The sequence below is a fragment of the Trichomycterus rosablanca genome, chromosome 17 (assembly GCF_030014385.1).
Source record: "Trichomycterus rosablanca isolate fTriRos1 chromosome 17, fTriRos1.hap1, whole genome shotgun sequence".
In the NCBI taxonomy this organism is placed as follows: domain Eukaryota; kingdom Metazoa; phylum Chordata; class Actinopteri; order Siluriformes; family Trichomycteridae; genus Trichomycterus; species Trichomycterus rosablanca.
The window spans coordinates 10,331,610-10,355,915 of NC_086004.1; the positions used below are offsets into that span (position 1 = coordinate 10,331,610).

Consider the following 24,306-nt stretch of genomic DNA (forward strand, 5'->3'; position numbering starts at 1 on the left):
TGTGGAGTTTGCATGCTCTCCCCATGTGGGTTTCCACCGGGAGCTCCGGTTTCCTCGCACAGTCCAAAAACATGCAGTCAGGTTTATTGGGGATACAAAATTGTCCATGACTGTGTTTGATGAATCTTAACGAGTAACTACCGTTCCTGTCATGAATGTAGCCAAGGTGTGTAAAACACGACGTTAAAATCCTAATAAATAAATAAATACATTTACATGGCAGCAGAGTCACTGCAACATTTCTCAGAATAAAGCAGCATGAATTCGACATTTGAGTTAAATTAAGCAAGCCCCAAGTGATTTGTTTACCTGTGTAGGCAAAATCTGAACCCTCGAACCCTTCTCTCACATTTCTTGACGTTTGTGTTTATCTACAGCAAGAAAACGCTTCTGAATGTGAAGCAACAGCTCCATCTCAGACTGAACCACCTTCTCCTAAAGCTTTACACCTTGCATTGCCAAAGCCCCTTGCTCCTTTCTTCTTCCCACACACTCGCTCGCGACCAGCAACCGCCCCCACTATGCCCACACTGCCTGAAGAAGAGGAAGATTCTCCTGAAGAGATTGACAGCTCTTCCTCTGAAGTAGGTCCTTTTTTAACATACGATCTAATTTCAATAGCTGCGATTTTTGTGTGCGGATCTCCTGCTACTGCTTGTTTTAAATCTGTCAATCATTGTTGTAGGCTGTTTTCACTGTGAGTCATCCAGAGTTTATCCTGAGTTGGGGTTGCTATGGAGAAAGGTTGTTTTGAATACACTGTAAGCTGAAAATATATACTTTAACACCGAAAAGATAAGATAAATCTATTAAAAGCGCCTGGTTTCTCAACAAACCATATCAAATCCTGGCACTGTAACAAATTCTTTAATACAGAATGTAACTGATTCATGTTTCTATTAATATTTTCGTCTTTTAATGTTGCTTGAGTTGAGTTGAAGGAGGTTTTACTCACAGCCCTGTAAAACAGGATGTCAAATAATTTATCATCCAAATTAGGCACAATGGCACCCTTAAAATGCCCACAATTCATTTAAGGCCACAGTAATTAAAAAGTTTAAAGTAAACAGTGCTTAATAAACCTGCTTGAAAGCAGATTTGTAGAATAGTAGCATTCCATGATCAGAAAGTCCTCCTTGTATAAACTCAGACCACCTCCTTGTTTCTACACTCACTGTCAATTTTATCAGTTTTATTTCTTTACTGTAAGACAATATGACATAAACGCATACAAATATATACAGTGATTAAAACCATGTCACAATAAAACCCGGGAGGAACTGGATTTACTTTTCTGTTCCTTTTTTTAGAGAGCACAGATTGTTTAATAAATCAACAGACTGTAACAGGCTTTAAAGTCTGAGCACTCACAGAATCTTACACAGCCCTCATAAAGTTTAGGACCCAGATAAGATTCCACTCAGGGACTATATTAAACTCTAGAAATCTAATCTTAGTCTTCAGGTAGAAACAAATATAAGTGGTTCTTTTTGCTGAATGATGGCTAAATTGTTTTAAACTTAAGCACTCCGCTTTCACCGGGAAACACTAGGTGCAAGGCAGTAATACCCTGGACAGGTCGCCAATCAATTGCATGGTTTTGACCATCCCAACAGGACACAGCTGAATGTGTTGTTTTTGCCCAGAGTTGCACTGGATGGGTAGGACTCTCCCAGGACCACTGCAGAGTAGGTATTATTTACGTGGTGGATCATTCTCAGCACTGCAGTGACAATGACATGGTGGTGGTGTGTTAGTGTGTGTTGTGCTGGTATGAGTGGATCAGACACAGCAGCGCTGCTGGAGTTTTGAAATACCGTGTCCACTCACTGTCCACTCTATTAGACACTCCTACCTAGTTGGTCCACCTTGTAGATGTAAAGTCAGAGACGATCGCTTATCTATTGCTGCTGTTTGAGTCGGTCATCTTCTAGACCTTCATCAGTGGTCACAGGACGCTGCCCACGGGGCGCTGTTGGCTGGATATTTTTGGTTGGTGGACTATTCTCAGTCCAGCAGTGACAGTGAGGTGTTTAAAAACTCCATCAGCATTGCTGTTTCTGATTCACTCATACCAGCACAACACACACTAACACACCACCACCATGTCAGCGTCACTGCAGTGCTGAGAATGATCCATCACCCAAATAATACCTGCTCTGTGGTTGTCCTGGGAGAGTCCTGACCATTGAAGAACAGCATGAAATTGGGCTAACAAAGGATGCAGAGAAACAGATGGACTACAGTCAGTAACTGTAGAACTATAAAGTGCTTTTATTTGGAAAGTGAAGCCAATAAAATGGACAATGTGTGTAGAAACAAGTAAGTAAGTAAGTAAGTAAATTTTATTTATAAAGCACTCTTAAAACAACTTACGTTGACCAAAGTGCTGTACATCGAATAAGCATACATAACAAGGAGGTGGTTTTAATGTTATGGTTGATCGGTGTATTTTGGGGGGCTGTAGGGGGCATATTCAGATATGCTCAAAATGCCCTTCCCCAATACACTGATGTAAAAATTATAAACAAAACACATTCCACTCAACAGCTTTGCAGGAATGCCGAATATTCAATTAATGGCTACATAATTACTGATGGACTAGTTACTGATGGACTGTGTGCTAGTCACTAAAGAGTCTGTAACAAGTAATTGCCTTCAACTGTGGTTCTAAATGTTTTGGTTCCCATTATTTCATAACTGTCTCCCACTTTGTTTTACTTTATTTTAATATATTATTAATTATTGTGTATTAATGTATTATTTGTAAATCTTGTTTGTGTTTATAGGCTATGTCAGATACCAAGGTAGTGAGTGTGACTTTGGCACCCCCTGCAATTGTCCTGTCTAGACAAGTCTGCCAACAGGAATTGGAACCACTGGAGAAAGCCAGGTGTGTTCATCTTCACATTTACAGAAATCAGCAGATGCTTTTATTCCATTTCACTTACAATATACACATAGACTGACAAACAGGTGAGTCTTCGAGTTGTTATTGATTTTTTTTAAAAACAAAAAAAGATCATGCTACTACCTGGGTGCTAGTCCATTGAGTTTTGATGCATGTCTTCCTTGAGTCCTGAGGTGTGGCTTAAATCAATCCAAACTTGCGGCTCAGAGGGTACAAGGTATAGAATGGTAAATACCAAGTGATTGTGGGTAGCGGCACAGTGCAGCGGGATATTCCGCAAGCACACCAGCACAGAGATTCTGAACTCCTCAGGTTCGAAACTCGCCGTTGCCACCGGTCGACTGGGCGCCATCTAGCAGGCATAATTGGCAGTGCCTGCAGGGAGGGATGACCGGAATATGTGGGCTGACCGGAATATGTGGGCTGGGTCTTCAAACACTGTGTAAAAACCCTGATTGGCGGATAGAGGCGCCTGTGTAGAGTGCATGAGTGGAAAAGGGTTCCGTTAAGGGCTGCACATGGGTCGGAGGAGCAATATACCCTCTTCAACTGCAAAAAATCGAGGATCCCCAGCAGTGGAAGACAAATTGACTACACTAAATTGGGAGGAAATGTGAGAAACGCACATACGATATATTTATTTTTAAAAATTGCAAGTGGGATTTCTGTCTTTGATTAAGAATGCACTCCTGTAATATTTATTTCTGTTTGCCATCTCAGACCACACAGCCCCAGACCCCGGCTTTCAAGAAACACCAGCTCTGGCCCTATTACCACAGTAGGTATGTCATACAAAATCAATCCCAGACTTTTCATGTCGACTCGTTAAATGTTGTTTAATGTGCTGCTACTGGTCTGTTCCAATTTCAGAAGGTGTAAATCCTACAGAGAACGAATCTTAGGACTGATTCATGACTTGCTGATTTTGAACTGACTTACTGTGTCTATATTTGGTCAATATTAGAGGAGGTCCACTTGTGAGGCTATTTTTAAAAACAAAAACAATGGAATTAGACGATCCTGCTTTGATTACAGTTTATCTTGGCGTACTTCTCTGGGCTAAGAAAAGATGACACTGATGATGATGTGTGTGTGTGCATTCATACTGGCATGCATTTATGTGTGCGTTGTCAGACGATCATGGTCATGTGATAGACCTCGTGAAGGACAAGCTTCCAGAACTGCAGCTGTCGGAGAAGGACCGGCAGAAGAACCTGGAGCTGCTCGAGGAGGCCAAGAAAGTGAGCGATCGCTTCCTGAGTCGTAGGGGCCGTCGTTCCACCAGTAGCCTAACTGATTCTCCGACAGGTAACCCCCGGCCCTCTTTAGTCTTCCTGGCCTCCAATCTCCAACTAATAGGCTTAAACTAACACATTGCTTCCAGTCTCAGAGGCTTTAACTTGCTTCTCATCTACACATATGAACGTTTTCTATTCCTCAGGTCTTCACTCAGATGTCTCTACTTAGTTCTAAACTAATAGATCCTTAAACTGTAGTACATGTTTCAAGTTGCCATATAGTATAGCTCTATAGGCTTTAACATTCCATTCAGATCTAGCGTTCTTGACCTCCATTCTCCATTCATCACCAACCTTCCTGGCATCTACTCTCCCAGAATCTTTAGTTTTATTGAACTTTACTATCAAATCAGGTTCAATCTGAGTGTTGTATGTTTTACCCATTCACTCAGGCCTAGACTTTCAAGCTTCTACTCTATACTTAATCTGCATCCTATTGACTTCTGTTCTCAACTTAACTCTAGCTTTACAGGCTTTAACTCAGTTAAAGTAGTCCTAGTCTCACAGTCATCTTTACAGGCACTGCACACTCAAATCTAGTCTTACTGCTCTCCATTCAGCATTAGCATTACATGTCTGTACTAAGGCTTGGCCTTAAAGATCACAGACACTCAAACCTTGTGCAGGCTGCAAATCCAGGTAAATAGTAAAACTCTTGGTAGTGGTGGCTCAGTGATGAAAGTCATGGACTGGTAATAGATAATATGCCCATTCAAGCCCCTCTGATGCCACTGTTGTCTCTAAGAAGAGCCCCATTCCATCTATTGCTCAAATTTTATTTGGTCTTAATCGTAAGTAGGTTTGGAATAGTCAACTAAATTCCAAAAGCATCAATGCAAATCTAAACCTAAATTCATGCTCAACATGAGTCTGTTTTGGTTCCAGCACTCTCACCCAATCCAACTCCAGGCTCTTCTCCTGTACCCTCAAGAAGCAGTTCTGTTCTAATTATACACTGATCAGTCATAATATTAAAATCACCTCCTTGTTTCTACACTCACTGTCCATTTTATCAGCTCCACTTACCATATAGAAGCACTTTGAGGTTCTACAATTACTGAATGTAGTCCGTCTGTTTCTCTACATACCTTTTTACCCTGCTTTCACCCTGTTCAATGGTCAGGACCCATACAGGACCAACACAGAGCAGGTATTATTTAGGTGGTGGATGATTCTCAGCACTGCAGTGACAATGACATGATGGTGGTGGTTAGTGTGTGTTGTGCTGGTATGAGTGGATCAGACACAGCAGCAGCGCTGCTGGAGTTTTGAAATACCGTGTCCACTCACTGTCCACTCTATTAGACACTCCTACCTAGTTGGTCCACCTTGTAGATGTAAAGTCAGAGACGATCGCTCATCTATTGCTGCTGTTTGAGTTGGTCATCTTCTAGACCTTCATCAGTGGTCACAGGACGCTGCCCATGGGGCGCTGTTGGCTGGATGTTTTAGGTTGGTGGACTATTCTCAGTCCGGCAGTGACAGTGAGGTGTTTAAAAACTCCATCAGCATTGCTGTGTCTTATCCACTCATACCAGCACAACACACACTAACACACCACCACCATGTCAGTGTCACCGCAGTGCTGAGAATGATCCACCACCCAAATAATACCTGCTCTGTAGTGGTCCTGGGAGAGTCCTGACCATTGAAGAACAGCATGAAAGGGGGGTAACAAAGCATGCAGAGAAACAGATGGACTACAGTCAGTAATTGTAGAACTACAAAGTGCTTCTATATGGTAAGTGGAGCTGATAAAATGGACAGTGAGTGTAAAAACAAGCAGGTGGTTTTAATGTTATGGTTGATCGGTGTATGTTAAATCTTACATATAATATCTACAAATAAGTTCTGGGTTTTTTTGTATATATTGTAGCTGTATTTGCAGAAGTCACAACAAGCCCAAGTTCATCCACAAGTCAGGTGAGTTGACTAATTTGCATATTATACAAAACTATAACTATTCCTAGTGATTTCTGTACTTCCTGAGAACTGGTCAGATGAACTTTTTATATCACTGTTCACATGCTTTTGTATTCACAGCGTCTGGAGGTACCTGCTGTGCGAGACCATGGAGAAGCAAATAAGTCCAACCAGGAGGTCAGTTCAGCTGCCAAACATTATTTTAAACAGTATTTACTCATAAACTAAGTCGTTGTCTGCATTAAACATGTTGTAACATTAGTTATTTCCTTCTTCTATTTAGAGTCTAAAGAAGCTGGTAGAATGGAAGCCTCCTGAGAAACGTAAGGTGTCCTCTGGCACTCTGACCCCTCGCCATGCCACCTCTGACCAAGCTCAAGTGCCCGCTATGCCACAGAAGGAGAGTGTAGAGCCCTCATACACTACTGACAAGGTTAAAAAGCTTTCTCCGACATCTCCGAAACCTGAAAGCCAGACTCCAGCCACTGGAGTGGCCAAGCCGGTGCCACGTCCACCCACACAGCAAGCACCATGCACGGCTGAGATCAAGACCATTGGGGCCTTCCCACCCCTCATGAGGGCTGTCTCGTGGGACACAGTAGGTTCACTAAATATGAGGACTGGAGGGCCCAGAGGTGATGATGGTGGCCTTTCCTTCTCGGACACCGTGATTTCTCCTGGAAACCAGAAATTGTCAAAAATGCGAGAGGTATCTTGGACTGTCTTTTTTATAATTTTGCCGCCAGTTGGTCTGCTAAGATTTTTAGAGCATGACGATAGGTAGAGAAATTCATCATTAACTTTTCCTCTGGTGTTCTGCTGTAGCAGGGTTACAGTCGATGGAACCAATAAAAATAAAAATAAGAATAGTATAGTATATACTGGGAAGGAAAAGCAGTGCCTGTAGGTTGATTGCCTTAGTCTCTAGAACTTTTTTAAAGCTTCACATGATTCAAAAGATGAAGTAGATAGATAGATAGATAGATAGATAGATAGATAGATAGATAGATAGATAGACAGACAGACAGACAGACAGACAGACAGACAGACAGACAGACAGACAGACAGAGGTTACCATGTCAGTATGGGCTAGACTAGAGAGAAATGGCTAGCGAGAAATAAGAACAGTGTTATTGCTATCAGTACCATCATTGTCATTATTAATTATTATTATTACTAGGCGACACAGTGGCTAAGTGGGTAGCACTGTCGCCTCACAGCAAGAAGGTCCTGGGTTCAATCCCCAGGTGGGCTGGTCCGGGTCCTTTCTGTGTGGAGTTTGCATGTTCTCCCTGTGTCTGTGTGGGTTTCCTCCGGGAGCTCCGGTTTCCTCCCACAGTCCAAGACATGCAAGTGAGGTGAATTTTGTGTAATGAGTAACTACCGTTCCTGTCATGAACCAAAGTGTAAAACATTACGTTAAAATCCTAATAAACAAACAAAGTATAGTTACTACTATACTAATTTCTACTTCATTGGTGATCTGTTAAAAGGGTTCCTAGTATTATTTTTTTAAAGAAATTATTGCATTTTTATTTTAAAAATCATCTACAGCTGTTTTGAGTTATCAATCTGTAGTTGTTTATCATTTAGGAACATAAGTTGTTGAGAAACCAGAGCATCTCTGGGCCAAAGCTACCAGACCTGAGTGAGACGGCAGAACAGGATCGAGGTATGGACTTCCCCCAAACCCAACCCCAAGTGTGATAATTTACTTACTTAAAGCTCATACATGCATTTATTTAAAAAGAAAAAAAAGAATCTTATATCATTCAATTGGCTCATTGTGAACTGCAATGCTTGCTATTACACAAACACACCAGAAGGTGGCAGCACAGCCCACTCCCGAGATCCAACTACGAGCTTTTTAACTGCAGCAACTTTAATAAATGCAAACGTCGTCAGTGTATTACTATTTTATTACTATTTTACTAATACGCTATATATCTTTATTAATATATAAAATCTGTCATTTTTGCTAGATATCTCGTCTCCTCTAACTGCAATGGATGATGAGGCGAAAGAGAAAGCAGATGCCATGCCCAACATATCAGACATCATGCTGCGCAAGCTCAAACTACACAGAGGCTTACCAGGCTGGTGAGGAAAAACACACACACACACTACACTTACACTACACACACCACACACTGCACAAAATACTTCATAAATCCAAAAGTGTTTGAGACATAAGAGCTGTGAGAGCTCAGAAGTTTAAGAGGTGATGCATTAACAAACACTTCACACTGCAGAGAAACATTTAAAGAAGACACAACCGGGTGCCCACTATGCCACAGAAGGAGGCTGTAGAGCCCTTATACACTACTGACAAGGTTAAAAAGCTTTCTCCGACATCTCCGAAACCTGAAAGCCGGTGCCACGTCCACCCACACAGCAAGCACCATGCACAGCTGAGATCAAGACCATTGGGGCTATTCCACCCCTCATGAGGGCTGTCTCATGGGATACAGTAGGTTCACTAAATATGAGGACTGGAGGGCCCAGAGGTGATGATGGTGGCCTTTCCTTCTCGGACACCCTGAAATCTTCTGGAAACAGCCAGAAATGGTGTGTAAAAACACACGCTGCAACCAGAGCTGGCTCTCGAGTACGTCGTATCAAATCCCAGAGGCTTACCAGGCTGGTGAGGGAACAAAAACACACACACACACACACACACACACACACACACACACTACACTACACTACACTACACTACACTAGACACACCACACTAAACCACACACACTGCACAAAATACATCATAAATCCAAAAGTGTTTGAGACATCACAGCTGTGAGAGCTCAGAAATGTAGGAGGTGTTGCATCAACACTTCACACTGCAGAGAAACATTTAAAGAAGACTCAGCTGGGTAATGTGTCATTACTGGTACAGAGTAAAATATAAGAAAAACATCAAATAAAAATGTAAAAATTTGAATGTTTTTTTAAAAAGTATATTGATTTCAGTTTTTAAAAATATGTCTGACATTTTGCTAGATTACTAATTACTAGGGATGTAACGATGCACCACAAGACAGTTAAGAATCGGTGCACATGTGCCACGATTCGAATCGGTTATTCAATTAAGATGAATCGATATTCACTTTAAACAGCAGAGGGCACTGGCGCTATTCACCTCGCCTGGTTGACGGCACTTCACAAAGTTGCCAGGTAGGGAATTTTCCAGCCAAATAATTTTTTTTAAGGATACTTTCTTTATTTGTACTATTCATTTATTTACATAATGTTGGGTTTGTTTTGAAATTTCATTTCAGTTTTTTTACACAATAAGCATTATTTGGCATAGTTTGTACCTACCTTATAAATAAAAAGACATTCATTATTTAGATAAATAAAAGATAAGCACAAATACAGTATTTTATTTTATATTTAAAGAGAAATAATAAACAGAAACTTTGTCATAATTTGTCTTCAATTTCATTTTGTTTAAAAAAAATCAGGAAAAAAAGCGTATCGTGAACCCAGTATCGTGAATCGTATCGCATCATGGGTAGAGTGTATCGTTACATCCCTACTAATTACTACTACGTTTGTTTGTTTTTTTATTTGCTAATAAAGGCTTTGTAATGTTATAAATTAATTACAAATCATTTATTTATGTGCTTATTGTATGTCATTTAATTTACAGGGTTTGAAGAATTAATTTTGTTTTAAATAATTAATATTTGTGTTTATAATATTTGTTTTATAAAAATGTTTTAACTTAGTATAATATACTTCTACACACAGTAGATTTTTGAATGACCTATCCCCAAGGTCTTGTTAGTTTCTAAGACAGTTTCTTAATTTTGTTTAGATGTTTTAATTCTGGTAGAGTTGTTTCCAAAAAAGTTAGATGTAACTTCACCAGAAGTTATATAAACATTTAGTTACTGTTACCATGCTGTTTTGTTATTATTAATTTTGTAAGACTGTATTTTTAGATTTAGGTTCATTTTATTAATTTTTTCTCTCTCTGTTAAAAAGCTGAAGTCGTATTTGGCCTAAAACACTTAACAATCTAAAAAGTGGACATGCTACATGCTAAATGCCAGTAACAATATTTATTCACCTAATTCACCTAATGCACCCACAAGGTATAAGTGTAATTAATCTGACCACAGTCCGGGTTAGATTATTTACAGTTATAACTTGTCGGTGCATTAGGTCAGAGAGATTGAACAGCTGTCACCTTCAAAATGTAGTATTCTATTAAAATATCTAATATACAAGGGATCTTCAAAAAGTTTCAAATGGTGTCAAATGGTATTTTCGAAATGGTGAGGGTGGGAGGAGTAGTAATTGGTCATGTCTGAGAGACTGAGAGAGAGCTTATAGTCCAGATTTAGCACCATCTGATTTCCACCTTTTTGGGCACTCAAAGAAGCCTTAAGGGGAAGAAGAATTTTATGTGATGATGATGTGAAAGAAGCGGTGCATCAGTGGATCAGCTCAACCAAAACATTTTTGCTGATGGCATTAAAGAAGTTTGTACGATGCTGGGAAAAATGCATCGGATGGTGACTATGTAGAAAACTCTTTGAAGAACCCTTGTATATGATCTGAGTCTAATATATATAATGAATAAATATCAGCAAAGTGTATTTGCAATATGCAAAGGTGAATAAAGAGCATCAGTACATCAGTGACTAACATACACATGTTTTGTTTCAGTGCACCTCCACTTACAGAAAAAGAGGTCGAGGTGGGTATCTTATCTCCTCATCATCTTATCTCCTCATTATCTTATCTCCCTGTGACTTTTCTTCTGTTGGTGACTTTCTGACTTTGTATTTCTAGTGTGTAGTCGAGCAGTAAGGCAGGACAGCTGAAACTACTGGTGCAACTTTATTAAATAATCCCTGACAAAGGCAGGATTATGGGTCATTCAGAGGATGTTTTTTATTACACAAAGGTTGTACACAGTGGGCTGTCTAGCACAGCTGACTGGTGGATGGTACACCATGTTCCTGTCCTTTACATCTAGGCACAAACATGCTTCTGTGGATGCGATCTGCTCCCAGGATGACGCTAGCAAACTGGATGGGGTCAAGGCTGGAGGTCCGTGTTGTTTGTGGCTTCCCCTTCTGACATTCCCACTCTAGTTGCTTCACCACAAAACAGGGACGCACTGAGCATTTCAACTTCCTCTTTAGCTCCAGATCCGCTTTGATGTCATTCCTAATGGGTTGATTACTGAAGCATAAAACAGAGACAATGTCGCAATGACGTTTATGGATTTTTTATAGGGGTGTTTTGGGTTTATCGGGTGCCAACATTTTCTTTTTCTTGGCCTCCTCACATGACATTTCAGTTTTTGCATTAAGATTAGCCTTGTTTATTAGATTCCAGGTAAATGCAGGTTTCCGGGCTTCTGGGTGTGAGGGTCTTGTTTTTTTCCAGCTGACATCATTTGTTATGTATCCTCTCTCGGCAGAATGCTTTTGTACAGCTGTCTCTGGCATTCCGGAATGACAACTACACGCTGGAGACGCGACTGAAGCAGGCAGAGAGGGAGCGCAACCTTACTGAGGAAAACACAGAGAAGGAACTGGATGAGTTTAAAAACTCACTGAAGGTCAGCTTATAGGGGAAATAGGCTCATCTAAGTCAAAGTTAGCTCCAGAATTATATGTGTTATTGGTAAAGATGGGTAAAAAGAATTTGTGTAATTACAGGTTGGATTTCTCTCTTTTAAAAATATGATGATTAGCACCCTTATAAATTCTTATTTACTAAAAGTAATTTGGCATGCTCCCATTTCTATAGTACTTCAGTATTTGTCTTTAGGTAGGTTTATGTCCCAATCTTCCCTGTCTGTGGTCATGAATTGTGGATAATACAAGAATAAGTTTGCAGGTAGCAGAAATGAGGTTCCTTCCTCTGGGAGGCATTAAGCTCTTTTTTTTTTTTTTTTGCACAGCAGAGCACGGCATCACTGTGGCAGAATGCCGAGCAGAGGGAGTCCTACCAGTCCCTCATCGAGACAGTGGCAGTGTTGCATCGCCTTGCGAACCGACTTTCAGGCCGGGCGGAAATGGTGGGAGCAGTGCGCCAAGTGAGTGTCTAGCAATTAAATATCATCTGTGTTCTATATGCTTATATGTTCTATAAGTGAAACACAAACCCCTAGAGTATGGAAGTGTGATGCAACAGCATTCCTATATTATAATTAATATGCTAGAGTTAATCCATCCTTTGGTTATAAGGATGTTTTTTTATTAAGATCTTAAGGTCATGATTTATACTTTGATTACATTAATGACAGGACAGGTGGTTACAGGTTACACGTGAACCATCAGTTCAGTTAATGTAAAACGCCATCACTGCAAATTTGTAATCATCAACTTCACACAGAAAGAACCAGGACTGCTCCACCTGTGAATCGAACCCAGGACCACCTTGTTGTGAGTCAATAGTGCTGCCCTGGCTATAAGAGCACTTGGTTCAAAAGTGTACACATTTCAAATAATTCTGTTGCACAAATGGTAAAGCAGTGCATGTACATAATCCATACTGTTATATATTTTTGGAAACGGTGAGGGCGGAAGGTGTAGTAATTGGTCGTGTCTAAGAGACTGAGAGAGAGCTTATAGTCCGGATTAAGTGCCATCTGATTTCCACCTTTTTGGACGCTCAAAGAAGCTTTAAGGGGAAGAAGATTTTCATGTGGAATGATGATGTAAAAGCAGCGGTGCATCAGTGTTACATCATCACAAGTGCTTAACCAAAAACATGTTTTGCTGATGGCATTAAAAAGTTGGTACGACATTGGGAAAAATGCATAGGAAGGCGACTGTAGAAAAGTGTCATTTGTTTATAAAATATAGTTAAAAAAACTGCTGAAACTTTTTGAAGAAACCTCATAGAATAAATGTAAATAATTAATATAAATACATTTTATTGACAAAGTAGTATGTGTATCATTTTCCTAGTCACAAAAAAATAATCTGAAATCACAAGACTGTCATTACCTACCTTTTTCTTGACTTGAAGTGTACATTTGTACATTTTTGCTTTGCTGAAATGATTGCCCTCGGCTGTCTTTTAATAAACATGACTTTAGCACTTAGTAGCTTCTGAATAAAAAAGTAACATCAAAGAAAAAACACGCTGACTGTCTGAAAATGTCACAGATTGGTTTACGTGTTAAACATTAGTGAATTTTTTCTACATTTGTACACAAACGCAGCCCATGCCTCCACTTGAGTTTCTCAAGGGCCACAGGAATGTGTCTTTTTTCGGTGGATAAGATTGTGTTAGTGAAAGATTGAGCTCTGTGTTATGCTTACCCTTGAGCTTAATGTATGAGCCAAAGTAAACTTTGTGAATGGAGAAGCACTCAGAGATAGGTCTGTTACTCTGAGCAACACTGATGTTAGATTCTGCATGCTTTAAACCCTGCTGTGAGTTCAAATACCTCTATAACATCTATTTGAACTGGTAAAGGCAACAATCACACATACATCTATTTTTATATCTGCCATTTTTTCATCATTATAATCCAAGAATTTACCCATAAATGAATCAGTACTTGATTATGCGGCGGCACGGTGGCTAAGTGGGTAGCACTGTCTCCTCACAGCAAGAAGGTTCTGGGTTTGATCCCCAGGTGGGGAGGTCCTGGTCCTTTCTTGATTATGCACTTATTACTTTGGGTTTGAGCAGTAGACCAGTGGTATAGTAATATAATTAAAAATGGTATATTAAACCATGCCCAAGTTTTCTTGAACATAGTAGTAGTTAGTAGAGGTCTTGCTTTTAGACAAATTACAGGCTTTTAACACATTGGCTAAGTGGGTAGCACTGTCGCCTCACAGCAAGAAGGCCTGGGTTTGATCCCCAGGTGGGGCGGTCTGGGTCCTTTCTGTGTGGAGTATGCATGGTTTCCTCTGGGTGCTCCAGTTTCCTCCCACAGTCCAAAGACATGCAAGTGAGATGAATTGGAGATACAAAATTGATGAATCTTGTGTAATGAGTAACTACCGTTCCTGTCATGAATGTAACCAAAGTGTAAAACATGACGTTAAAATCCTAATAAACAAACAAACCTGCATGGAATTACTTACACTGCTTTGATGTGGCAGGAGAAACGGATGAGCAAGGCTACTGAGGTGATGTTGCAGTATGTGGAGAACCTGAAGAGGACCTATGAGAAGGACCATGCAGAGCTTATGGAGTTCAAAAAACTGGCCAACCTGAATTCTAACCGCTGCTATGGTAGCTCAGCAGAAACTGGAGGTAATCTTTCATTGAGTTTAAGGTCTGCTTGAATGCTGAATGTTATGAAAGTTTTTATGACTTATTGCATTTTTTGGTGCAGATGAAGGTGTTCCACGTACGGGTAGATCCATGTCTTTGACGATGGGAAAGGTATGGCATGTTTTCAATTTTGAAATAGCTAGGATAGAAATATAGTGATTAAATAAATAAAGCAAATTTTAAAATGTGTTGATCTGAATTTGGTACTTTATCTGTTAAGGCTTTACCTAGAAGGAGAGTCAGTGTGGCTGTAGTTCCAAAGTTTAATCTTCTGAACATCCCTGGTCAGACTCCAGCCACAGCAGGTCCGGTTCCTTTCCCTGGCATTGCTGCAGGTCTCAGTGCACTTCCTGTAGTAGTAAGTCCAATTTCTTTTTGCCGTTTCCTGGCTCACAGTAGTACAGTACTTTGTTCTGGGTGCAGTCCGCATATTTTGGGTGATTGTTGATTAATTCTATTTATTTTGCACCCAACATTATCCTAAATCTGTGCCTTTTATAATTATACAGCAAACTGTTTCATATACTTCATTTAGGCATAACATTATGACCACCTTGCTAATATTGTGTTGGTCAACCATGGATCGGACTTGTTTGTCCAGCACATCCCACAGATGCCTGATTAGATTGAGATCTGGGGAATTTGGTGGCCAAGTCAACCGGGAACACCCCACAAGAGCTGCAGTTTTGGTGATGCTCTGACCCAGTCAGCTGTAATATATCCCACCCACTAACAAGTGCCGTGATGAAGAGATAATCAGTGTTATTCACTTTATCTGTCAGTAGTCATAATGTTATGCCTGGTCGGTGAATGCTGGGATTCAATGCTGGCATTTAAGGAAACATCGGATGCTTCTCGGGAGCATGTGTAGGAGCTCACTAGGTATTCGGACAGACCCCTAGTTATTAAAAAATAGTATTCTAACAAGGCACTAATTTAATTCGTGCCCTGATTGTTTGAACCCACTTCATGCCCTGGAGATGTTTCGACAGAGCACCTTCAGACAAACCTTCAGCTGCCATCAGCCATATTGATACTCTTGTTTAATATATTCACACATATAAAGCTGCTGAATTGAAGAAATCTTAATATGCTTTGCGGTTTCATGTAGTGTGAGGCAAATGTGAAGACTGACTGCGCTTCAGATGCATCACAGCCAACTGGAGGGGAAAAGTGAGTTACTGAACATTATCTATTCATAATACCCAATAAAAACATGCCTGAGCAGTGTCAAGTTCTGGAAACGTCGTCTTTCTTTTTCTTCTTGAACTTCTCCTAAGACCGAGGCAGGGTCATTTACTGTTCTTTTTGAAACAGGTTCTGTTATCGTGGTGTACTGTGCTGCATGAGAGTATTATCAGCTTGTTTCCCCTGAGAACCCCCAATCACAGGATTAATCATTTAAACAGGAAGTACCACAACATATGCATCTCGTACAAAGTTTTTATAAGCCTAGGAGGGATGTAGCCTTTAAATTCTCACGTCCATTGAAAGCTGGTGTGAAAAGTTTAAATGCACGTTCAATTAACACTCAACACTCTCTTATCCAGTTTGCTAGTAGACGTTGATATACTATAGCAAGATGCTCTCAGTGATCAATTTCTGCTAATAATTCTCTCACATAGCTTTCCTCTTAGCACTGAATGAACGTATTTGAGATTCTCTTAGCTTTTTAATTCCTTTTAACATTAAATGTTTTAAATTATTATTATTTTCTATCTTCACACATTTTCCCCAATTCTTCTCCCAATATAATCAAATCCAATTACATCTGACCGAGGAGGGTCACTATTGTCACAAGCCCCCTCTGAAACACATGCAGTATGAGGCAGGTTCATATGGCGATCAGAATCACGTACAGAGTCACGCGTTGATCGTCATTATCCCCCATTTGATTGTGCAGGCTCCATCGATCAGCCAGCAGAAATTATGAGGAAACCCTGTTAAGCCATTGTCCTGCCAATCGTACATAAGTGCTCAAATTCTCAGCACTGGTGGGCTAGTGTGTTTTACTACTGAGCCACCTGAGCGCCTCTTTGGATTACTGAATTGATTTCCACGCACAACAGAAAACATAAACTCAAGTGACTCAGCAGATTAATATGCTGAATTGACCATTGTCTTGTTGGTCATTTCATACTAAAACCATGGTGATGCACCTCCCTCTGAATTAATGCTTTTTAAGACTTTTGAATGGGTCTGTTTAAAATTATTTCCATTCAATCAAAGGAGCATTCATAAGGTCAGGCACTGATGTTTTGGATACATTCAAATGTCAAATGCAGACCATGCCGTTAGAGGTGTTCAATAGGCTCCATGCAGGCCAAGGACTTGATCCACACCATACTTGCTAATCAATGTTGTTATGGGATTAAAAGGGATCTCCATATACATTTGGTCATATAGTATTGCTTCCCATTTAAAAACCCCTCTTCTACAAATGTTTTTAAGTGTAACTTATCACGTTTGTACCTTCTGACTTCCTAGTAACATACACTAGCAATGTGAAATAGTGCTGCAGATCAGCCCAACTCAGCTGCAGGAGGATTTACATGCCATTCCAAAATTAAATCCAAACATTTGTGCTAAAGTGTTTGACAAAGGCCAGGCTTAGAGCTCAGCGTTCATTCCTGTTAATACAGTGAGGCTGAAAAGACCAAGTCTGTGGGTGATGTGATGTGATCTCATGCCTCAATATCAAGCTTTAGACATAGCATGTCTTCATAGGCATATCGGCAGTTTAAATACTCCCTCAAAAACAAATTGTAGGTCCAATGTTGCTTTGACGACTAGCTTTACAGTTGGGTGCTTTTAAGGTAATGTCATTAAGGTAATCTAAGGCCTTAGCTTTGCAGCTGACCGTACTCTGTGTAATAATGGCTCAAGTTTATAGTTCCAGTGCTAACACCTCTTTCCGATTTGAAAACAATACAGTGGAAAAGTTCTTGCGGAGCAGGAAGGTGAAATAACAACCCCTACCAAAACTTCCTGTAATCTGGAGGAGATCAGAGCCGAGATGAAGACCAAGATTGAGGAGGAGGCTTACAATAAAGGGTAAGAGTTAAATGTGCATTATATAATAGGTAAGGTAAGGTAAGGTGTAAGTTGTTTTAGCCCTTTGACCAAAAATCACCAAAATGTTTCTCAAGCAATTATAATAAACTAAGAAACACATACTTGTTTGGGTGCTGTTTTTTATATAGGAGAGATGTTATTCCAATATATTTTGCTTTATATACTTTTGTCCAAACAAACGTCCACAAAATTTGAGTTATTTTACTAATTTTGTTCTTTAATTTGCTGGATCAAAAATGCAGAAAACAAAAAGTGGTCATTCAACTTTATGCCATAGCCTTCGAATTATTTGTCCTGTGATCAGCCTGTGACACAACTGGCAACTGGTGTCTGAGGAAGGGAGGCTGGATAGGGTAACGCCTCATTGCCGCTGCAACAGTTACACCTGCTTTTTGATCAAGGTGTCTGCACAAGAAGTGAAAGAATACTTTAGAGTAGAGGTGCCCAATAAATCGATCGTGATCTACCAGTCGATCGCACCGTGCAGGCTGGTAGATCGCACCTCATTCAAACAGGTCAACGTGATTGACATGAAATGTGACCACTGTTTCTCTAATTTGCGGCTCGTTACCATAGCTACACCTCAGCCCACCTAAAGCACGGCAAATCTAGAAAGTTTTCATTCATCAGTAGCCAGTTTGCATTTTTGCATTTTTCCCTTTTGTAACCTACACTGTTTGTGAAGATGAGTGCTCAACCAGGCACAAAGAAACCGAAAACGGTTCGATTCGAGCAAGACCACTGCAAATACGCTGTTTAGTTCATACGTGGAAGAAGCTGATGGAGAAATTTTAACCCTACAATCATGGGCCTCTGCTGGACAATTTCGTGGCTTGCTGGCTGAGGAAAAATATCCAAACATATAAAGATGTGCCACATATTTAATAACATTTTTTTGGACCAACCTGTATGTGTGAATAAGCCTTTTCCCACAAAAAATAATTGTCTAAATATTGGTCCACGCTTATTGATGAAGAATTGAAAGCCTGCTTTCAAAATTGAGAATATCAATATAGGCAACTGAAGCGCATTTAAAAAAGCTTCTTTAAATAAAAAATAATAAGGCCAACCTTTTTAAAAAGTAGATCGTGATGACCTGTCGACTGAAATAGTAGATCTCAAGCCATGACATTGTGGGCACCCCTGCTTTAGTGTATGCATGGTACGGCTCTGCCGCTGATTGATGGGGGAAAAAGAGTGGGGTGTGCTAGTCTAATTAAAATGATTTAGTTAAGGAGACGTGTTTACATAAAGTGTACAGTGAGCTCCCAGCTGAAATAATTTGCTCTAGAGAGCAAATAGTTTGTATGATATGTGTTTTAGTGTTATATTTTAATCTTCAAGTTTAGGAGGAATGGAAAGGGTTGGTAGAAAAACGGAACTAGATTTATAAACGTTTTCTAATCAAGAAAGCACTTGATTACACTGTTGTTGGTTACTGCATAACTGTACAATGGTTTCACATCATGTACATCATCAGGTATCAGGAAGGACTGAAAAGACTTAAAGAGCTTCAGGAACTCAAGGAGGAAGAAGAGAAGACTGAAGAAAATCAGACAGATTCAGACAAGATTCAAGAAGAAGAGTACGAAAATGAAAAGAAGACAAACAGGTAATGGTGGTTATTATTGGTATTAATGGTATTATTATTCTTATTTTTGCAAATGTCAAATATTTATTATGTTACAAATGTTTTTAACTTATAGACACATTTAGATAAAATAATGAAAAGTTAACTGCCTCCTAGAATTGTCTCTTAAACAAAACATACACAAAGAGAACATGCAAAACTTCAACCAACACCGGGTTTCTAATATAACACAATCATGCTTGAAGAGAAGAACAGTGCTTCATTCAAAAATATATAGACAAAACTACATCTTTTGTGGGGTGTTCCCGGTCTGCAGTTGTCAGTATCTATCAAAAGTGGTCCAAGGAAGAAAAAGTGGTAAACCAGCGACAGGGTCATGGGCGGCCAAGGCTCACTGATGCACGTGTGGAGTGAAGGCTGGCCCGTGTGGTCCGATCCAACGGACGAGCTACTGTAGCTCAAATTGCTGAAGAAGTTAATGCTGGTTCTGATAGAAAGGTGTCAGAATACAAAGTGCATCACAGTTTGTTGCGTATGGGGCTGCATAGCCGCAGACCAGTCAGGGTGCCCATTCTGACCCCTGTCCACCACCGAAAGCGCCAACAATGGGCACGTGAGTATCGGAACTGGACCATGAAGCAATGGAAGAAGGTTGCCTGGTCTGATGAATCATGTTTTCTTTTACATCACGTGGATGACCGGGTGCGTGTGCGTCGCTTACCTGGGAAACACTTGGCTCCAGGATGCACTATGGGAAGAAGGCAAGCCGACAGAGGCAGTGTGATGCTTTGGGCAACGTTCTGCTGGGAAACCTTGGGTCCTGCCATCCATGTAGATGTTACTTTGACACGTATCACCTACCCAAGCATTGTTGCAGACCATGTGCATACAATGGCCAGTAACTGTCTGTAGGACATGGGTGTACCTAATGAAGTGTAGTTTTTAATTAAGCATTTGATAATTAGCTGATTAACTACATTTTTTTATCAGTATTATTATTGTGTCAGCAGTGGAGTAGAAATCCCTGTTTCACTTCTACATGAATATTAAATTTTACCTGTTTCAAAGCACACTGACCAATTTTAACATCATATTTCTTTTTGCCTACAGTTGGTGTGAAAAAGCGACAGAAGTCCTGGATCGGATATGTCCAAAGGTGTTTAGGAGAAACCGGACGCTATGGATCATTGTCTCTTTGTTTTTTGCGTTGTTCTTTTTGCTCAATCTGATAAACTTCTTCAGCAACCTCTACAGTGATACACCTGTACACACTGACACATCGACAGAGAAATCTAGCGTCCCGGGCAAGAAGAAGTTTTTCGGACTGCACGTAGGACCGAAGCGTCCCAGTCCAGATTAAAACAAAGCACACGGATGTATACAGTATGTGTAAAGACAATCCAAGGAGTCGACTTGAACTTTAGAATTTGCTTGTGGTGAACATAATGTATTCACATTTAATTTATATGCTTTAGAAAAAAGTTTATACTATGAAGAGTAATATTGCATAATCATCTATGGTTATTTAAAATATCCAGTTGTCCTTGTGAAATTATATATTGATATACTAGACTGTTACATTTTACATAAAGGTAATAGAGATCTTTTTATGGCTGATGTTACATTTGAAGATAGTTGAACTTAACATTTGCATACATTTGTAGAGGATGTGTATTTAGGGCATTTCTGGCCTTATTTTCAGTTAATGATTAGCTATAGCTGGTGATTTTTCTATACCCTTATAAATGGGGCATTAAAGTACATTAAACAGAGCTCTTTTGCTAAGGTCAGGAAGAAAACCCAATCGATCACCTTAGATGGTAAGAAAATGAACCAGATCCTGTAGAAAGAAGAAACAATCTAGAAAGAAGCACCTGTTTTACTTTTGTCCATATACTTTGTCATATCTTCAGTCAAGCCCCTGTGTAATTCCTACCTGATTGTGGACAGAGTAAGTCAAGTGCCAGCAATGTGTTCTATCTTTAGGCAGGCCGTGTTTTTGGTGGATATTTGCAAAAGAAGCTACGCTTATTTATATGGGCCAAGAGAGTCACCAGCTGTAGTCCATCACAATTGCTGAAAGAGTAATTCATTAAGAAAGTCCATGCCCAGGTGGCACAGCGAGAAATTCTGCTAGCACACCAGCGCCGAAATTCTGAAGCGGGCATAATTGACAGTTCCTGCAAGGAGGGATGACCAGACTATGTGGGCGTGGTCTTCAAGCGCTGTGTAAGGACCCTGATTGGTGGATAGAGGCACCTGTGCAGAGTGCATGTGCATGGGTCAGAGGAGGCGTGAGCAGCAATATACCCTCCTAAACTGCAAACAATTGGGGATCCCCAGCAGCGGAAAACGATATTGACTACACTCGATGCATAAAAAAGTCCATGCCCCTATGTAAAATTACATTTCTACACAACCAAATTCATAATACAAAGTAACATGAATAATTCTAACCCAATTAAATTTTTAGAAAACCCACAATCAACAGAAATCATCCAAATGGTATTACATGCCCCTTATAAGTGTATGACAATGTCTATCTTTAGCTGTATACAAAACCCCACTACTCAACTCTTATGATTTTACTTCTCAGGTTTTTTGAGAAGCATAAGAAATGAAGTACACTCTTTAAGTCTTAATCTTTGTTTTGTTTTTGTGTTTTTACATTCTCTGTTTAGACTTTATAGGTTTTACATTCCAAGGTAGCGCCATACATGCAATATTTTAGGACACATGACTGATTTTGTATTTCTGAGGTCGAAAGAAAATTGATTGATTGATTTTGACGTTTTGGATCCTCTTTGAGCACATTAATGTAAATGTTAGAAAGCACCTTTTCTCTTCACAAGACGTTTCTTCATTTCTTAAGATGTTTGCACATGTGTGTTAATGGTTGTCCCACTTCACCTTTTAATAAAGGTGCCTAAAAGCAGCAGTTTCATCCTGTATAATGAAATGCAGTGTGGTACATGCCTTAATTATTTTTTACATCTGTTGTGTGGAAATTAGGAAATGAGCATTCGAGGAGTACATGAGTGAAGTGTGTTCCTCTGTGTGTTGTGTCCACTACTGGCTGGTCAATGTGCAAAGTTATGGAGACAGCAATCTTGGACAACTTATTTTTTGGGCAATATGATAATGTATGTAAAATCAAATAACACAAAGGCTTATGACTGTAATTGGCATTATGGAAATCTTCTCAACATTTCTTTCCCAAACCAGTAAATATATATATATATTTTTAATATATATTTTGTTTATGCATTTTTTCCCGACTTTTAGCATGTCCAGTTGCCCGATTGCGTCATGCTTCCTCTACACTAATGCTTTGATTGAGGAGAACGAAGCTAACCCACGCCCCCTCCGACACGTGGGCAGCAGTTGTATGCATTTTGTCACCTACACTACACGAGATCAGCTGCGGATCAGCTCTGTGTACGGAGAGACACACCCTGATCAATGCACTCCTTCCCCATCTCTGTGCATGCACCATCAACCAGCCAGCAGAGGTCATAGTTGCATCAGTTATAAGAGAGTCCCTATCCGGCTTAATACCCCACCCCAATATGAACAACAGGCCAGTCGTTGTTCATGTGGCGGCTCAGCCCAGCTGGCAGGCAGAGCTGAGACTCATTTACATTACGTTACATTTTCGGCATTTAGCAGACGCTTTTATCCAAAGTGACTTACAGTATCCAGTCTAAGCAACTAAAGGTTAAGGGCCTTGCTCAAGAGCCCAACAGTGGCAATCTGACAGTGGTTGGATTTAAACCAGCAACCTTTTGCTTACTAGTCTAACTGCAGTAGAGGAATACTTGATTACAACAGTGGCAACCTATTCACTAAGACTCGATGTGATGTATTCGAGAACCCAGCTCTGGTGTGCTAGTGTGTGTTTTTACAACTGCGCCACCTGAGCGGCCAGTAGCTTGTTTTTTTTTACAGCATTTGCAGGCTGAATGGTGAGAAGACTTATGAAGATTAGCATGACTCTCCGTGCACAGTAAAGCTCAGTGTGAGGCTTTACTGCTAGCCGATGAAAAAGATGCTTATCTCTCAAATAACTCGAATATTTTCTTCTTAATTTTTTAACATCTTACTACAAACCATTTAGGGTTAGAGCTGTTCTGAAGACAAAGGTTTGCTACAAGCTTCCTTAAATTAATATATTGTCAAGGGTTTTCATTAATTTATCCATATTTTGAAAAAATCTGCCTTTTTTGTTAAAGCTGTTTTCTCAGTTTATCAAAAAAGATCACAGTGGAACCACACCAGTTTTAAAGTGGTCGTAGTACAGTAGTTTGTAACCTTGCCAGGGGTTTGAGGTAATATTTTGCACACCTCAGCAGAGAACAAAAGTGCAAAATTCATTCTGACTGAACGGCTGCTGACTCACTGATTCGGGCTGATTTTTTTTCCCTGTGTTTCTGCGTCATTTCCCTTTTACTAATGGAATGATGTAGTTTGTGGAGGTGTTTTGCTGGAAGCAGGACAGGCTGTAGGTCAGTGACATTGCGGAAAGCCATTGGAACATTAACTTCTTGTCCTGTATACTTCTGCCATTCACAGGTTCAAATACAGTGGCAAGGCTGAACATCCCTGAGAGAGGATAAAATCTGTTTATCTCTAGGCTGTGAATCTGTCATGATTTGCACAAGGGAATAACTTCTGGGACACTTGTTTACAGGCACTCCCAGCAAGAACCCAATTATGGCATTTGATTAGTCACCATTATGTCCTTTAATGGATTCCGAAAGCCACATTTTCCCACAGTATACCCTCCTCCAACCTATTGAAGGCTGAGTAGTAACTAAATACGACGATTCAAACATATTGGCCACATTCAGCATTTGTCTTCAAGAGTAGCACAAAACTATATATCACTTAATGTTTCTTTGATAAGTGTTTTGATGAATATGTACAGTAATACCATATGCTAAAACGTGTCTGTACTATTTTTGATACCATGCGACTAGATAACTGTTAACTACCTACCTAATTATGGTAGTTACGTGCCTTTTTTTTGCTATTTTTTTTATATCTGTAAGAAACATACAACTGTGTTTCCTTTTCTTCACTAGGAATGTATAATTTTATTACTTCTTGATGTGAGGCATACTTGACTAGTCAAAATGACCTAAAGACTAAGAAGAATTCAAGAATACTTCAAAGCCTTCACAAGTAAAGATGGGTCATGGCTCACCACTTTGTGCCAAACTCTCTAAGAAAATTGTCAATGT

At 39.9% G+C, this 24,306-nt stretch overlaps 1 protein-coding gene across 3 annotated transcripts; it reads left to right on the forward strand.

The window, feature by feature from the left end:
• Positions 1-387: 387 nt before the first annotated feature.
• Positions 388-22,311, forward strand: mrvi1 (murine retrovirus integration site 1 homolog). Of its 3 annotated transcripts, none has more exons than XM_063013048.1 (19): positions 388-584; positions 2,790-2,893; positions 3,632-3,693; positions 4,046-4,219; positions 6,086-6,132; positions 6,253-6,309; positions 6,416-6,841; positions 7,726-7,804; positions 8,115-8,232; positions 10,810-10,840; positions 11,573-11,713; positions 12,059-12,193; positions 14,223-14,376; positions 14,459-14,508; positions 14,618-14,755; positions 15,509-15,570; positions 17,332-17,451; positions 18,953-19,084; positions 20,174-22,311. In XM_063013048.1, the coding sequence occupies exons 1-19, from the start codon at positions 522-524 to the stop codon at positions 20,421-20,423; spliced, it is 2,343 nt and encodes a 780-aa protein (XP_062869118.1). In that variant the 5' UTR covers positions 388-521; the 3' UTR covers positions 20,424-22,311. The 3 variants fall into 3 exon arrangements, with proteins under 3 accessions (XP_062869118.1, XP_062869119.1, XP_062869116.1); XM_063013049.1 differs by having other exon boundaries at positions 390-584; positions 12,062-12,193; XM_063013046.1 differs by lacking the exons at positions 17,332-17,451; positions 18,953-19,084; positions 20,174-22,311 and adding an exon at positions 15,715-15,980 and having other exon boundaries at positions 452-584.
• Positions 22,312-24,306: the final 1,995 nt, after the last annotated feature.

What these genes read in the sequence shown, in the direction of transcription:
- mrvi1 (XM_063013048.1), top strand. Translation starts at nt 522, where the DNA reads ATGCCCACACTGCCTGAAGAAGAGGAAGATTCTCCTGAAGAGATTGAC. An exon ending in CCTAACTGATTCTCCGACAG is followed by an intron (nt 4,220 to 6,085) that starts GTAACCCCCGGC and finishes TATATATTGTAG; the next exon opens with CTGTATTTGCAGAAGTCACA. An exon ending in TAGCTCAGCAGAAACTGGAG is followed by an intron (nt 14,377 to 14,458) that starts GTAATCTTTCAT and finishes TTTTTGGTGCAG; the next exon opens with ATGAAGGTGTTCCACGTACG.